Genomic DNA, 16,998 nt, shown 5'->3' with positions numbered 1-16,998 from the left:
TCTCAGAATAGATGGCCTGCAAAGTAATGTATCCAATTTATTTTTAAATTACATTATTTGTTTGTTTGCGGGGGCTGTGTGTGACGTGGCACCTGAGTGTGGAGTTCAGTAGACAACTTCTGGGGGTTGGTTCTTTCCTTCCCCCCTGTAAGTCCCGGGGATCCTACTCAGGGTGTTTGGCTGGGCAGCAAATGCCTTTCCCTGCAGAGTCATTGTGGCAGCCCCAGATTCTCCAGCATCTTATTTTCTCTTCTAGTTTGCCTTCTGCTGCTGTGATGAACACGATGACCAAAAACAGCCTGGGGAAGAAAGCACTTATTTCGGCTTACTTCCAGGTCCCAGTCCATCACTGAAGTCCCGACCGAGTGCTAAGTACTGCCTCGCTCTCTGGCTCATGCTCAGCAAGCCTTCTTGCGCAGACCAGGCCCACCTGCCTAGGAAGGCACCGCCCACAGTGGGCTGGGCTCTCCTCTCTCAATCATCAACCAAAACAATCTCTCATAGACATGGCTGCAGGCCAATCTGATCTGAGCCATCCTTCAATGTCAACACCCTCAGATGATTCTAGGCCGTGACAAGCCCACAGCTGATGCTAACTAGGACGCGTCCCCTCCATTCCTGTGAGGACCTAGACAGTCACAGCTAGAGGACCTCGTCAGGTTCTGCAGTAGAACTTTCTCGTCAGGACTAACAGCCCACAAATAATGACATGGAGACTTATTAATCATGGAAGTTCATCCTTAGCTGACGTTGGTTCCTAACTAGGTCTTACAACTTAAATTAACCCATGTTGTTAAATCTATGTTCTTTCATGAGGCTCGCTACCTCATTGCCATACGGTCCCTCCCGCTTTCTTCGCATCTGAGTGGCGACTGTCTTTCTTCTCCCAGAGTTCTCTCTCTGTCCGGAAGTCCCATCTATACCTCCTGCCTAGCTACTGACCGTTCAGCTTGTTATTACACCAATCACAGCAATAGATCTGTACACAGTGGACAAATAGCCCACCACAAGGCTCCTTCCTTTCCTGTGCCCAGGAACCCCAAGGAAAGTCTTCCTATCCACAGAACTGGTGTGGCTGCAGCTTCTCCTCTTGGTTAATCACCTTGTTCCACCACTGTCTTCTCTCACCATGTGTCTCTTCTTGGTTCTTTGTAACCCAGCTCTCTGGGTGTAGTCTTCCTGCTCCAGCTTGTCCCTAAAGTCATTAGAGCCCCCTTTACAACCAGGGCCCATTTCCAAGGGACTTTACTACAAAAGGATTGGTACTCAAGGGCAGGAGGATGTGGGCCCAGTCATAACTGGGAAGCAGCCAGCGTCCCCACAGAAGGATGCTGCTATTCCAGACTTCCGTGGACAGGGAAGACAGCAGGGACTGTGGTGCCTGTGCTGCTCAGCTGCTTTTTGGTTTTGTGATTTTGGGTTTGTATCTGTTGCTTGTTTTTGTCAACTTGACATAAAGTAGGGTCCTTTGAGAAGAGGGACCCTCACGCGAGAAATAGCTCCAGCAGACTGTCCTGAAGAACAGTTTCTTCATTAATAGTTGGTATGAGAGGGCCCCGCTCACTGTGGGCAGTGCCACTCCTGGACAGCAGGGTGGTCCTGGGTTCTCTAGCAAAGTAGGCTTGGTGTAGGAGGTCCTTCTGTCTATGTGTTGCTTTCATTGGTTGAATAAAGAAACTGCTTGGCCTGATAGGGCAGAACATAGGTAGGTGGGGCAGACAGAACTGTATGCTGGAAAGAAGGGCAGTGTGGCAGACACCATGGTTCTGCCTGAGACGGTTGTTGGTTAGACTCATGCCGGTAAGCCACAGTCAAGTAGCGATATACATTAATGGAGATGGGTTAAACTAATATGTGAGAGTTAGCCAATAAGAGGATAGAGATAATGGGCCAGGCAGTGTTTAAATGAATACAGTTTCTGTGTGATTATTTTGGCTAGCTGGGTGGCCAGGACAAACAAGGGGCCCCACTCCCAACAACACAGGCTGAGCCAGGCATGAAGAGCAAGCCAATGAGCAGCCCTCCTCCATGGCCTCTGTCAGCTTCTGCCTCCAGAATCCCAGCCTGTGTGAATCCCTGCCTTACCTGTAAGCTAAATAAATCCTTTCCAGAGGTGCTTTTAGCCATGGCGTTATCACAGCATAAAAAATAAAAAATAAATTAAGACAGTACTAGGGCTAGTCATGTGACAGAGTGGGGAAAACTAAGTTGGAAGCCCCCAGAAGAGACTCGATCACTGATGGGGTGCCACCCAAATGGGGTCACAGTGAGCGGGACATTCCTGATTCCTCCAGTCACCCCCCAATGAACTCCGCCTATCAGGAGGAAGCTGCCAAATCTGAGGAATGTAATTTCTACAAATGATAGACAGCTGGCTCTTGGGTTAGATAACTTTAGCAGAGGTTCAATGCTAAATTATAACACTGAAAAGAAAATAGCCAGGTGGTCGTGGCACACACCTTTAATCCCAGTACTTGCAAGGCAGAGGCAGGTGGATCTCTGTGAGATCAAAATCAGTCTGGTCTATAGAGCAAGTACCAGGACTGGCTCCAAAGCTACACAGAGAAACCCTGTCTCAGAAAAGAAAAGAAGAAAAGAAAAGAAAACACAAATCTATGTAACAGAGCCCATTCCATCTAAAACCCCGATCCTAGGGCTGAGGGCACAGTTCAACATAATTTATCACATTCTCATGTGAGGTGGATGGGTTTGACCCGCTCGGTCTGCAGTTGGTAACGGGACCAGGCAAATGTACTACAGGGCAGGGTCCTTTATCATGTGCACCCTAAATGTAGTCCAAATAGACATCTCCCGTCATCACTGGGGCCCAGCCAGAGGAAACAAACATTCCTAACCACTCGAGCAAACCTTCGTTACCACGACGTCCATCTTCATTTCCATGGACACTGCTGTCCAGGACCGCTCTTCGTGGTGGCAGAGCTGGGGGAGGCGTTGCAGTCTTCACTGCCCCAACCTAAAGGCCTATAGTCCTGCCGGATCGTGGCCTCTCCAAGGCAGCAGAAAGAATACCCTGTGCTAGTATTGTTTTTTCTCTGCACGTGCACGCGCATGTCTGTGCGAGTGGGAGCCTGCACATACGTGTGGCAGCTGGAGGACAGTCTCAGCATCTGCACTCAGTTTTCTTTGAAACAGCATCTCTTGTTGCCCACTGCTGCATCCGCAGGTTATCTGGGCCACCAGTGTCCAGACATCCTCCTGTCTCTGTCTCCCATCCACTCAGAGGATTGTAGGGACCACAGACACTGGACCTTCGTGTCCACCCATGTCCATCCTGAGTCACTGAGGTTGCGGGGTCTGAACGCAGGTCTTTCTGCTTGCTTGAAAACACGCAGCCCACTGAGTCATCTCCACTCCAATTCCCCCCTACTTTTTAGAGATTCTTCATCCAAGATTCAAGTTCAAGATTGCCTGGGCTTCCCACCTCAGCAGCCCTGCCAGGAGGAGGCTGTTCCAAGTGCACTGCTCAGCCTGAGGGGACAGGATAGGTGCAGGAAAAGGAGCATCAAGCTCCCTGCATTTCCTCCTTGTTTGGTCAGAACCAAGCCAAGGAGCCATTGCCGGAGAATGCCCTGGTTTGGCCCCTCATTTGTCCCCATCTTTCCCTCAGGATAAATCCTCTTGTAATGGGATTATTAGGGCAGTGATATGCACCGGGGGCAGGCTTTGATTGCTGTCTGATTAGAACGTACTTCGGCTTTGCCTTCCCCACCTCTGAGCGCACTGATACACCACCAGGGGCCCTGGGATGAATCAGTCATCAGACCAGATAAACAAGCCCTTCTGCTGCCGGTGCCTCCTCTCACTCAAGAAGGGAACCTCCCTTGGATCTCACCCAGGTCCTAGAATTCCTCAGCACGAGGCTAGGCACCTTTGTACCCCTGCCTAGAGCTCACTCTGCTCTCCTCTCCCCGCCCTATGCCAGGCGGAGTCAGCTGCCAAAGCAGCAAGACTTCACACACACACACACACACAGAGCCCAGCCTCCTTGCAGGGTCCGGAGCCGAGGCCCAAAGGGGCCATTGGCGGGAGCCAATGAAGACACTACTGACCATGACCATCCTAGCTGTGGGATCCCTAGCCGGTGAGTGCTTCCTAACCTGTCCTCAAATCCCCCTACGGCAACAGCCAGGGAGCACATTGGCCTCCTCATGCCCCAAGTTTCATTTTCTTCCTCGCTGGCACTGGACTGGGGGTTGGGTTTTCCTGGAGACAGAGATGGCCTACTCCAGGTAGCCGGAGGAGATAATAGAGTACCCTAGATCCTGGCTTCCTAAAGGGACTCAATTGACCTTCAAGTATGCAGGCATTGGCCAGCTGTCTGAACCGGGGGTGCTGAGCCCCCACCCCCCCAGTAGGTAGAGTCTTGGCCTGGGGGTGGCTAACACTTCATGTTCAGCTTCTGACCAAGAAGGGGACAGGCTAGACAAAGCTGGAGTTAGGACACTGTCTCTGTCCTTGTCCCCTCAGGCCACTCTGGATGGACCAGAAAAAGCACTTTCCTCCCAAGAGTGGTCAGGTGGGCTGCACTAATGTGCCAGGGTGCCCATAGAAACGAGACTAAGGACTATCACTGTGGAGTCCGATAAAGTGAGTGTTGGGGTTCATACCTGTGAGAACTTCACATGAGATGTGGGCTTGGTCTGTTCTCCTGAAATGGAACCCAAGGATTCTCTCTCGGAAGTCGGAGCTCAGGCATGATGGAAGAAGTGGTCCAACATAGTGCAGAATTCGGTCCCTAAAGAGACAAACGCTCTGGCTCCTCTCTCCAAACAGTACAGATGGTCCCTTAGCATCAGTCCTGCCTGTGATGGGCTATGGAGATTCGAAGCAGCATCCCCCTAGTCCCCAAAGCATGTTCTCGTACATCCAACAAATTGTGGTGTGGAGCTGTGGCTCTCCCAACACTTTAAGGGAGTGGGGGAACGGATAGAAGCCTGAGGTGACCGGTACCTAACATTAGCCGCAGACACAGGCTCCCACCCCAGCTCTCAGGCTGGCTCCAGGTCACTGTGGACGTCCGCTGTGCATTTTTCCTTAGCTCCCCTGCCAAGCGCCAACTGATACATTGTTTTTCCACACAAATGTGAAACCTGTCTTTTATAAAGTGGCCAGACAGCCAGACTCCCCACTATACATTGCCTCCTTTCCCCGGGTTTCACAATTGTAGACTTTCAACCAGGAAGTCTAGGAATGGCACGGGCGGGGGGGGGGGGGGGGGGGAGCAGATGGATTTAAAGGGGAAAGAAGAGGAGAGAGAGAAGCCTCATTGGACCCCTAAGTTAGGAGGGGCTCTGCCCATGTCAAGGAGCCCACTTCAGGTCCTCGCCACCCCTGCTTCCCTTTAATTCTTTTATTGATGTGCTCCCAGCCTCTCCCAGCCCAGACATCCAGGACTGTCCCCAGTAGCTGCCTGCTCCGCAAACCCCAGCCTTCTCTCATATCTAACCTCTGTCCATGATGAGGCTCATCCCATGTCCCCCCAGAAGCCACTGCTTTAAGTCTGTATTACTTCTGCTGGTCTCTCATCCCAGCCTCCGACCCAGCTCCAACAGAGAACTCTAGAACTGGCCTCGAATCTGCCCAGCCCAGGATGCAATCAGACTGTTAGTCATATCTCGGGGCTCAGCAACACAGCCACCACACTGGGAACACTCGAACACTGTCCCCATGTTCCGCTGTCTGGGCTTTCGGGAAGCCTGGAAAACAAAGATTGCCACAGCTGCTGACCCAGGCTGACCCAGATGCAGGGAGGTGTAACCAGGGGACCTGCAGTAACAGGGACGGGCTGTTCCTGTCGTCTGCCCACCCTCACCCCTGCAATGCATAGATGCCTCTCAAAAGAACTCTGTAGACTTGGACTACAGGAATCCTCCCTTCAAGCCCTCTGCCTGCTCATAGTCAGGTGTGGGGGAGGAAGGCCTAGACATATATGTCCTCAAGGCCTCCACTCAAACCCCGCACCTGTTCTTTTCCCACCCTCGCCAACCAGGCTGTTCTCATATGTCGGAGCTAGAGCGGCTCTGCTGCCACCATCTGCCCCTTCTTCAGCACAGGCAGGGTCAGGACTGAGGGGAAGGGTCTGTAAGCCACAGGCTCTTTGCTGACAGGAACATTGCTTCCGACCACAGCAAGTCCCTCCCTGGTCTCCCCGGGGACCCAGGCCTGCCTGGTCTTTTCCTTGCCTCAAGCTGAGCAAAAAGCCTGAGCTGGAAACAATAATGGTCAAACAGATTCCGTTTGGGCTTGGGGTTGGGGTTTAGGGGACTAGGGGTTGAAGCCAGGGCCTCAAGCCTGTTCAGCCCTGTTCTGTCTCTGAGCTACACCCCCAGCACCTGTCGCAAATTCCTCACACTGTCTCTGTCCTTCTCTCTCCTCCCATCTTCTGTGAACTGGTCTCTTCCCAGGACTCTGACGCCCCCACTTAGCAGAGGTGGAGGAGGACATTGCTCCCCACACAGATTCCTGCTTTCCCAGCCCCTCCCTTCCTCTCAGGCCAGGCAGAGTTCTGTGCAGTGCTGGTCACCTTCACAGACCACATAGCCATGGGACCCTGTCAGATGGTAGCTGAGACACTGGTCTATAGCCCTGGATGAGCCTCAGTTGTTCTCATTCATGAAATGGGAGCAGCAGTAGTCACCGCCCCATAGGGTGAGTGTTCGGTGCATGGAGAGGCGTCAGCTGCGGCTGTTGTCATCCTTGTCTGTTGCTAAGTAAGTCAAATTGTCCCCGCTCTAGACTTAAGGAAATGAGATCAAATTGCTTAAACAATTTCCCCCATGGTGACCTGCCCGAATGTCAGCATCCTGCTCCCTGTAAGGTGTCGGTGTAGATGGTATCTTTGCTGTCCACGGAGGCAACATTGGCTAGTAGGCGGGGCCTGACATGAAAAGAATTCACAATAGCTTCTCCACCACTGTGTGAAGTGGTTGAGTTGGGACACGTGTTGTCCTGGGGCTTTTACCTGGAGGACTCTAAAGTCAGGTTAAGGATTGAATAGTGTTGAATAGTGTGAATGAGATAGTAAGAAGTATTCTCAAGGTGTAAGGAAGTCTGACCGCTCGGCTGCTGCTGGGGGTGGGGGGAGAATTCAATGCACTGCAGCTGCTTTAGGAAACCTCGCGGTAATTCCCTCAAGAGCTAAGAATAAAGGCTGAGCCTCGGCGGCAGGGTGCTCTCCTATCAACGTCTGAGACTGTGGGTTCCATCCTCAGCACTGCGGAAGAGAAATGAATAGGTAGGTAGGTAGGTAGGTAGGTAGGTAGGTCGGTCGATCGATCAATCGATTAATCAATAGAGTTAAAGATAGAGCTACCAAGACATGTACCCAAGAGAATTATATATGAAATTGTATCCACTCTACATGCACACCCAAGGGAATTAGAAACCCATGTCCACTTAATTTTTTTTTTTTTTGCACAAATGGTCACATCAGCATTGTTCAAAATAGTGGAAAAATGTAAAAACTGTAAATACAAATGTCTATCAACCGGTAATAGATAAACAAAATATGATATATCCATACAGTGGAATATTATCCAATCATAAAAAATAGACAAATACTAATGCATGCTGTGGATGAAACTTGACAGCCCTGCTAAGGGAAAGAAGCCAGACACGGGGAAAAGCCAGGGCGTAAAGGACTTGAAAATCCAGAACTGGAAAGCCCTAAGAAAAATAAAACAGATTTGTGATTACCAGGAACAGGGGGGGGGGGCTGCAACCACCAAAGATGTAGTTTCTTTTGTGAATAATGAAAACGTTCTAGAATTAGGTAGTCGTGACAGCTGTGCAGGGGAGGGACTGATCTTAGAAGACAGTGACCCGAACACTTAAATGGCGGATGTCATGGAGGGTGAACCGTGGCTCACAAAGCAGGGAGCAGCATTGGAGAATGAAGGTGGGGGGAGGGGTCCTCAGTCTGCAAACCCACTGGCTCACCCCGCTCCTGCCTCCTGCAGCTCACACTGCTGCTGACAAGTCTGGTCTCCTTCGAAATGTGAAATTCCGGTCCAGCAACTTTGAAAACATCTTGATATGGGAGGCTGGACCCAACAGCACCCTGGACACGGTCTACAGCGTGAAGTATAAGAGGCAGGTATCTCATCCAAACTGACCCCCTCAGGACCCTGCTCTGCAGCACCTCCAGGATACCCCCAACTCCAAATGTCCCCACACAGACCAAACTCGGCTCCCTTACATACAATCAGAGGTACAGGCAGTAGAGTCAGACTCTCCACGTGTGAGAACCAGCTCCAACCGCGTAGCCTTGGGCAGTCAGGGGAGCCTTAGTTTCCCCATTTGTTAAGGGTGGGTAATGACATCACCAGGACGCATGCCCGCTGTGTGGTGAAGTTCTAACTAATAACTGCTTGTCATGGGTGAGTCTTGGTCCTCAGAAGCTTCTCCCATGCCTCCTGCCTGGGTCTAGCTTCAGCCCATTCACCAGGCCCAGGTCCTTTCTTGGCCCTGCCACTTCAACATGTGGCAAGTCACACCCTGTCTCTGAGCCTCTGTCTCTGAGCCTGTGAATTAGGGCTCACAGGTTTGGAAATAGGGGCCGGGTGGCAAGGATCACAGAATATGGACTCAAGATGGCAGGGTTCGGTCTGGCCATCACGTGTCCCCTTCAAACACTGCCATGGCTTTCTCCTCTGAGTACAGTTTGCTCTCTTGAGCACAACACACACGCTTACCTATAAGGACCATTGTTGTGAGAGCTGACCTCAGTGTCCACACAGACGGCCTCGATGCTGGGTAAACACCAAATGCCCTTATCATCATGAAACCACAGGCCTAGCGGAGCAATTCATTCACTGTGTGCCCTGCCTGCCCTCACATACAGGTATGGAGAAACAGAGTGGTTGGCCAAGGCAGGCTGCCAACGGATCACCCAGAAGTCCTGCAACCTAACTCTGGAGACGGGCAACCTCACCGAATTTTACTATGCCAATGTCACAGCTGTGAACCCAGGAAATCAAGGACATGAGAGAAGTGGCCGCTTCAGCCCACAGCAACACAGTAAGGGAGGGTGTCTGCTCACTTCAGGAAGGGGAGAAGCATGTCTTAGGGGAGGGGCCAGGCTAGCCTGTACATCTGGAGGATGCGGAGAGCATTTGGGGTGAAGAGAGTGGATGGGGACCCAGCAAGTCTCTGGCTTTCAGAGGTTATCACAGGCCAGGGCACAACCCAGGAGGTGTTTCTCTACCTCTGCTCAGAACTTCCTAGGTTTGAGGAGGCCCCACCACCACATCAGGGGCTCCTGATTCACGTCTCCACGCTCCTGGTACCTCTTGCTCATCCTCTCAGGACGTAAAGCCCTCCATTTCTTCCTTTGCTGGTAAATCTTAGATAAGATTCAATTCCTCCCTAGGCCCACGATTGAAACTCTATATTCAATGGGTCTCATTCTCTGCTGGCTTCTGCTGCAGCGCCTCCACTCCTCCCTGGGTCTGGGGGCTTAACTCAGCATAGGCTCCAAAGAGAGTCCCTGCATCCAGCCCTGGCCACCTGATCTCAGCCGGTCCAAGCCAGCTGAGATCTTTATTTATCCTTTATCTTTACTTATTCCCCGTCACAGTGACCCTCTGATTCAACCAAATGAAACTGAAAAATATTTTGAAAAAAATATTGCATCGGCATAGCCTGCCCACATTCTTCTTGTGACACACATCTGTTTATATAGTATTTGCCATTTTCTGTTAACAGTCGACAGAGGATGCATTTAGGTTGAGCACATTACTGGGCCACTCTACTAAGAACTATGGATTGATGCATTGGTGAGGCAATCCAAAACCAATCCCCACAGACACTGAGAGACCCTGTGCACTGTTGATGTAGTCTTCACGGCTCAGGCCACAACTAGCAAAGACTGTGTTGGCTTATATGTGTATTGTTAACCTCCCTGACAAAGGCGTGCGCTCCAGGACAGTCTTTGGAACCGACTATGTTCCATGCCATTAGTGGAGTGCACGGTACATGGAAGAGGCTCCATATATAGCCACTGAATGAATGAATGAATGAATGAATGAACAAATGAATGAATACCAGGTGCCAAACCCTATGCACACAAAGCACGTGGCGACGTCAACTGGCTTACGAAGTCGCAATTCCCTGTGTTTTGGGACAGGCTTTTAGTCTGAAGCCCTACCTGGCTTGGACATCACTTTGTAGCTCAGGCTAATCTCAAAATAGTAGTGTCCTAGTTTGCTTGCCGTTGCTGTGATAAACACCGACCAGAAGGGAGGCAAGGGCTTATCTAAGGCTCACATACCCAGATCACAGTTCATCCCTGAAGGACACAAGGCAGAAACCGTGGAGGAAAGCTGCCGTCCGGCTTGCTCTCAGGCTCACGTGCAGCTAATTTTCTCATACAGCCCAGGCCTGTCTGACTAGGGATGGCTCCACCCATAGTGGGCTGGACCTCCTGCATCAATTACAGTCAAGAAAATGCCCCACAGACACTCACATAGGCCCATCTGATGAGGGAGGGATTCTGCCTCAGCCTCCTGACCTGGTGTCACGTTCTTGTTTTGGAAGTCCCTTTTTCCATATCGTGGTGTCCTGAACTTTGCCCGTGTTATAAAAACATTTTACTCAACCTGGTTTGTTCCCACACCTATGGAACAACCTATTCGGTGGTGGAATCCCAATTCCCTTTTCTTTTTGAGTACATTGATCTCCATTTTTCTTCTTTTTTTAGGCTTTCTTCTTCACATTTATTATATATTGTGTGTGTGTGTTTGTCTGTCTGTGTGTCCGTGTGTGTGACTGTGTGTGTCTGTCCATCTGCATGTCAGTGTGTGTGTTGAGGTCAGAGGGCAACTTCCAGGAGTTTGTTCTTTCGTTCTATCACGTGGTTCCCAGGGACTGAACTCAGATCATTAGACTTGGTGGCAAGCACCTTTACCCAGTGCAGCCATCTTGCCGGCTCTAGCTCTGCTTGTCAATTCCACTGGAGCAAACATTCTTTGACTATGGTGTTCTAAACCTTGGAGGACAGCAAATCATTGTTAGACTTTTGCAAATTAGATTCAGGGCAAGTGGGGTGCACGAACTCCTGAAATTGGATGAAAAATTTTTGTGTACTTGCGCTTTCATGGAGAATAGAGCTGAATCAATCACCAAATTATATGTGTGTGTGTGTGTGTGTGTGTGTGTGTGTGTGTGTGTGTGTGTGTGTGCAGGGGCTGGCAACATGGCTCAGTCAGCTCTTGTTATATAACCATGAGGGCTTTAGTTTGAATCCCCAGCACCCATGTAAAAATAAAAACATCCAGGCATGGTTGTACTTGGTGTCTTGCCTGTGACTGCATCCCTGCAGTGTGGAGACAGGCAGATCCTAGGAGCTCAGGGGCCAAGCCAGTCTGAAATGATGAGCTTCCAGTTCAGTGAGAGGACCTAGCTCAAGACTCCCAGTGTTCTGACTGGCAAGCTAGCTCAGCAATTAACAGCACTGGCTGCTCTTGCAGAGGACCCAGGTCCAATTCCCAGCATCCACATAGCCCACAACCATCTGAACTCAGTTCCAGGGGACCTGAAACTCTCTTCAATTCCTTGGGCACCAGGTACACACATATCACATGTACAAACATGCAGGGGCAACATTCACACATATAGAATAAACCCAATATCCTCCTCTGGCCTCCACATATACACACACAGACACACAGACACACACACACACACACACACACACACACACACATTGTTCTTTAGAAAATTCCATCTTGAGAGAGTGACTCTTGGGCACAGAAGCAATAGTATTGGGTCTGGTATTATTCAGACTCTGTCATTGATGCTCCCAAAGTCATCCTTGCAGCAGACTAAGGGGAAGAATGTTCCAGGCACACTCACCCAGGGGGTGCCAGGGCTAAGATGCACTTTCCCACCAGGTCCCTCCCATCCACTCTCTGTCACCCCTGGGCAGGCTCACTCTTGGACACCAGCCATACAAAGGCCTCTCTTTTCACACATTGGGTTAGTTGCTGCTCCACAAATCGTTCTGAGCTTTTCTCTCTCCCCGTCGTAGCCACCATCAGACCACCAGACGTGACCTGTATCCCCAAAGTGAGGTCTATTCAGATGCTGATCCACCCCACCTTCACACCCATCCTCTCGGAAGATGGTCACTGGCTAACCCTGGAGGAGATTTTCCCCGACCTGTTCTACAGCTTAGAACTCCGCGTCAACCACACCTACCAAATGGTAAATACAGGTCATGCCCCGTGCCTCCACAGGAGCCCCCTCCCCTTGCAAGAATATTGGACTGATTTCAGCAAAAGTGGTGCGTTATATGAAAGGGCACTTTCTTGGGAGGCTCCTAGAGTTCTAGTGGGGTCATGAGCCGTGACCTCCGCCTCTGGGCTTACACGTACCTTAGCACGTTCAAGGTTCTGACAAGTCCTGCTGAGCCATGGCTTCAATTCTATAACAGGCAAGCTTTTCATATTTATTGGACCGGGTTCGTTTTGTTTGTTTTGTACATTGCTTGGTATTCGTTGTTTGTTTGTCTGTTTGAGGCAGAGTATCTGTAATCCAAGATGGTCTGGAGCTCACCACAAACTCATAGCAATCCTCCTGCTTCAGTACTAGTATTATAGGCATGTGTACCTGGGCCTGGTTCAGAAAGCTTTATTGTTTTTATTATATTGCCTAATATCATTCAATATCCTAGTGAACAATATGTTTCTATTACTATCCCCCCCCCTCTCTCTTCCTCGCTTGCTCGCTCTCATTCTCTCGATTTTCAAGACAGGTTTTCTCTGCTTAGCCCTGGCTGTCCTGGAACTCACTCTGGAGTCCAGGCCTGCCTCTGCCTCCCAAACGCTGGGATTAAGGGTGTGGCCACCACCTCCCAGTCATTCATCCCCTTTAGAAAATGTTGGTTTCGTGGGGCAGCAGCGGTAGCTTTGTTGGTGGATTCCTTGCCTAGCATGTGCGAAGCTCTGGTTTTGGTTCCCCAAACCACAGAAACAAAGTGTGGTGGTGTACGCTTGTCATCCAGCTCAGAGGCGGAGGCAGGGGGATCAGGAGGAGTTCAGGACCGTTCTCAACACCAGCCTGGCCCGTGTGAGACTGTGTCTAAAAAAGACAGAGAAAGGAAATTAAAATCCTGGAGTCAGCTTGGAAGGGTTTGGGGAAACCGTGTGTAGGGAGTGGCTTAAGACAGGTCCTAAGGACAGGTCAGCCCGGCAACTGGCAGACAATATGCAAATGATCTGATCGTGTACACTTCCTAGTGTGTGCCATTAATTCATGACTCAGTCGGGTGAACGTTTATTTCCTCCTCTGCAGTTCTGGAAAAAAAAAAATCCCTCAAAGAGTGAATAACCTAGTGGGTGGGGGAGGGGTTAAGACAAGCATTGTAACAGGCGGGGCTGCACGTCAGCTCAACATGACCTAAGGGACTGTGGAAAACTCTCCGGTGGCCCATGCCACTTTCTGAGGCAGGCAAGAAAGTCATGTACCTTCATCATAGCTTCGTGAATGGGAGCTAGCATCTCCATCTTCGAGATGGGAAGACACAGGCTCAGAGAGGCCCAGCCACCGGCTGGTCAGGGTTGAGCAGCTCCACAGCTGTGGGCGAAGCCTCCATTTGCTGTTGCACCATGGTCAGAAAGAGAAGCAAGACCCCATACAGTGTTTTCCCTAAGCACAAAGCCAACCTCTCTGGCTGGAACGTGTAACCACAAGGCAGTTTTCTGGCACTTGCCTTGGACCCGTGGCTTCAGAACCACCCAGGGTAATCACTCGAAGTGCAGCTCCTGGGGGCCCTGGCAGACATAACTTAAGGAACAGAAGGAGTCTCAGAGGTGTCGGCTGGCAAGGCGGGAGGGGCACGGCAGAGCAGAGCAATGCAGATCACAGAAAGGGGACCCGGGAAGAGGCCAGGGCCTGACTCAGGCTTCAGGGACACATCCAGTGACTTCCTCTAGAAGACCACTCCCCAACCCTCACCACTTTCTAGAGAAGCCATCAGCTTACATGTCCATCAAGGAATGGACCCATTCGTTAGGTCAGAACCCCCAGCAACCCATCTTCTCTGGACACACCCTTACAGACACCCAGACAGCTTTGCAGTCTCCTAAGTGGCTCTCAATTCAATCAAGCTGATGAGATTACCCATCAGGGGCCCCTCCCAGTTTGCAGCTGCCTGGCTGAGACCTGGATTGGAGTGACCGTTCCACAGGGGACTGACTCTTCCTTCGCCGTGAAACATGAGGACCTGGGATGTGGAGAGACTGTGGAGACGAGCTGGAGGAGCCTGTCGGGACTGTGGGGTGCAGGTGGTAGAGGAATTCTACAGTTGTCATGGGAACAGCGGGAGATTACCTCATCATCAAAGTAGCTCCTGATAAATATTTGGGTTGGACTAAAGATTTTATGGTTCCTGATTTCTAATTTAATTTGCCCTGCTGTCCGTGAGCCTGCTCTATCTGAATTAGTCTTTTTAAGCTCATGAAGGTTTATTTTATGGCCTGCCATCTGCTTGGCTTCTGAAGAAAATAAGTGTGTTTGGAAGGGCAGGGTAGTGTGTTCAATAAACATCAACTAGATAGTGGAGGCTAAGGGAGCACTCAGTCTGTATCTCTTCCGACGGGGGTTGGGGGGGGGGCACAGGAGCGGCGGCTGTGTTGTTCTTTTAACTAATTGAAGTAACTCCTCAGCTAGGGATGTGAGTTTATTATTTCCCCTTAGTTCTGTGTATCTTTCTCTCGTGCATCTTGAAACCCTTATTAAACATATGCATGCATGGTTATTACATCTTCCTGATAAGCTGGCCTCTAATCGTGATAGAATTCCCCCTTTCTGTCGCCTGGGGAAGTCCACTTCCTCTGACATGGATATTAACACTCCAGTCTCCTTATAATATGCGTGATATATACATGCATATGTATTTCAAGATTTATTTACTAGTATGAGTGTTTAGACTGCACTTATATTTGTGTATCACGTGCATGCTTGATGCCCCTAGAGGTCAGAAGAGGGCATCAGGTCCTCTGGAACTGGAATTATAGGTGGTTGTGAGCCATTATATGGGTGCTGAGAACTGAGCCTGGATTCTTCAAGATCAATGAGTGCTCTTAAACACTGAGCCATCTCTCCAGGCCCCAAAAGAGAAGCTGGGGAGATGGGCTCTGACATGGGTGCTGGGAACCGAACTCTCAGAGTTTTGATTGTGAACCTTAGCTTTTAATGTCTGAGCTATCGATCCAGTCCTCGTGCCTTTCTATAACCATTTTTTGTTAACCTGTGTTTTTATATTTAAAATGCATTTATACAGACACTATTCCGACAGAGTATTCTTTCTGCGGTTTGTGTAGTGTGCACTGTGGGGGCATGCATATGTCACAGCACATGTGTGGAGGTCAGAGGACAATGTGCAGGAATCGGGTCTCTCCTTCCTCCATGTGGGTCCCTTGGGCTGAACTCAGATCCCCAGTTTTGGCAGCAAGCGCCTTTACCTACTGAGCCATCTCTCCCACCCTCATTTATGATGAACCTATTTTCTTTTACGACCTTGAGCACAATTTGACAGCTGATTCAAAATTATTGTATGTGACACCCAACGCTCTGGTCATGCTGGGTCACAGTTTTTGCTTTCATTGGTGTTTTGTAATGTGTGCTGGATATTATGAATGCCACGTTGCAGGGACTCTGGGTTGTGTGATAACCTCCAAAGGGTGTAGATTCATCTTTGTTCTTTTGGAGAGTTTGTTGTTTGTTTGTTTGTTTGTGTGTAAGTCTCCCACTATAGCCCAGGCTAGCCTGGAACTTATTTTGTAACTGGCAGCAATTCTTCTATGTCCGCCTCCCGACTGCCACCACGCCCAACTTTCTGTGGTGTTTTGGCTTTACCTCGGCTGGACTTCATGCTCGGGTGTCTCCATGTCAGGCTTTTAGGTTCATTGAGGCCTGGAGGCTGCCTCACACACACGGGTGTATGAGAAGGCATCCAGGGGTAGATAGAGCTGAGTTCACACAGAGAACCTGGGCCGCCTCCACACAGTGTTCCTGTCTCTGGTTTGCCCCTCATTTCCCAGCCACTGTGATCACCCCACACTCTGTCCTCTGGTTGTTCCGGTCATCAAAATGATATGGCCCCTAGGCTTCAGCCGCCTGTAAAGTGTAGGGTGGAATCTTCCTTCAGGATAAAAGACTTGGTCGCCATTATTCCTCCCTCATCTCCCAGCGCTCCCTCTGTTGCCTGCTCTCCAGCACCTTTAGACAGTTATTTTTTCCCATTTTGGTCGTTTTATTCACTGCTTTTCATCGCCATGATAAAGCACCTGACGGGAGAGCTTAAAGGGAAGAATTTGCTCTGAGGATCGTGGCTCCGGAGGACTCGGTCTGGGGTGGCTGGCACCCTGTACTGGGCAGAATCGGTGGTGGCAGGAACATATGTCAGAGAAGGCTCCTCATACACAGAAAATAGAAAGCAGAGAGAGAAGAGAGGAGGGGCCATGACGGGAGGGCAGAGCCCTGAGCCAGGGGCTGTAGGTGAGGTTTGACCAGGATGTTGCCTTCTGAATGTGGTCGAGCAGCCAAGTCCCTGGAGAAAGATCACGGTGGCACCAAGAAGAATGTGCCAGTGAACAGGGACCAAGCCAGAGATGAGTGAGCAGTCAGGGGCTACTGCAGGGCCCAGCTGGGGAGAGCAGGGCAGGAGGAGCAGGAGGGTAGGGGACATAAGAGTGGGGGGAGGACAGGGGTGATGATAGAGGTGGCAGGGGAGAGGCAGGGATGGTGGCGGGGATCACCCTGTCACCACAGCAGCTGAGAGCTGCAGGCTGCCGAGACGTGACAGACCAGGTGCTAGGAGGAAGGTTCAGAGAGCTTGAGGATGGAATTGAGGGTAAAAGAAGATGGGGAGCAGAATGAAGAGCCACCAGCTGAGCTGCCCAGTCAGGCTGGCTGATGGGGTTATCTGAGTGTCAGGAAAAGGAATAAAGAGGGGCGTGTGTGTGTGTGTGTGTG

At 50.4% G+C, this 16,998-nt stretch overlaps 1 protein-coding gene across 1 annotated transcript in view; it reads left to right on the top strand.

The window, feature by feature from the left end:
• The first annotated feature begins 7,854 nt into the window (after positions 1-7,854).
• Positions 7,855-16,998, top strand: part of Il22ra1 (interleukin 22 receptor subunit alpha 1) — a 17,480-nt gene continuing 8,336 nt past the window's right edge. Inside the window, exons 1-4 of the mRNA XM_026782274.1 lie at positions 7,855-7,918; positions 7,980-8,112; positions 8,864-9,039; positions 12,050-12,225. Coding sequence (XP_026638075.1) covers positions 7,855-7,918; positions 7,980-8,112; positions 8,864-9,039; positions 12,050-12,225 — 549 coding nt within the window. The remainder of the gene's footprint in view (positions 7,919-7,979; positions 8,113-8,863; positions 9,040-12,049; positions 12,226-16,998) is intronic.

The sequence above is a fragment of the Microtus ochrogaster genome, chromosome 10 (genome assembly GCF_000317375.1).
Source record: "Microtus ochrogaster isolate Prairie Vole_2 chromosome 10, MicOch1.0, whole genome shotgun sequence".
Taxonomy (NCBI): Eukaryota; Metazoa; Chordata; class Mammalia; order Rodentia; family Cricetidae; genus Microtus; species Microtus ochrogaster.
The sequence above is the reverse complement of the archived record's forward strand: the minus strand, read 5'-3'. Positions and strand labels throughout refer to the sequence as shown.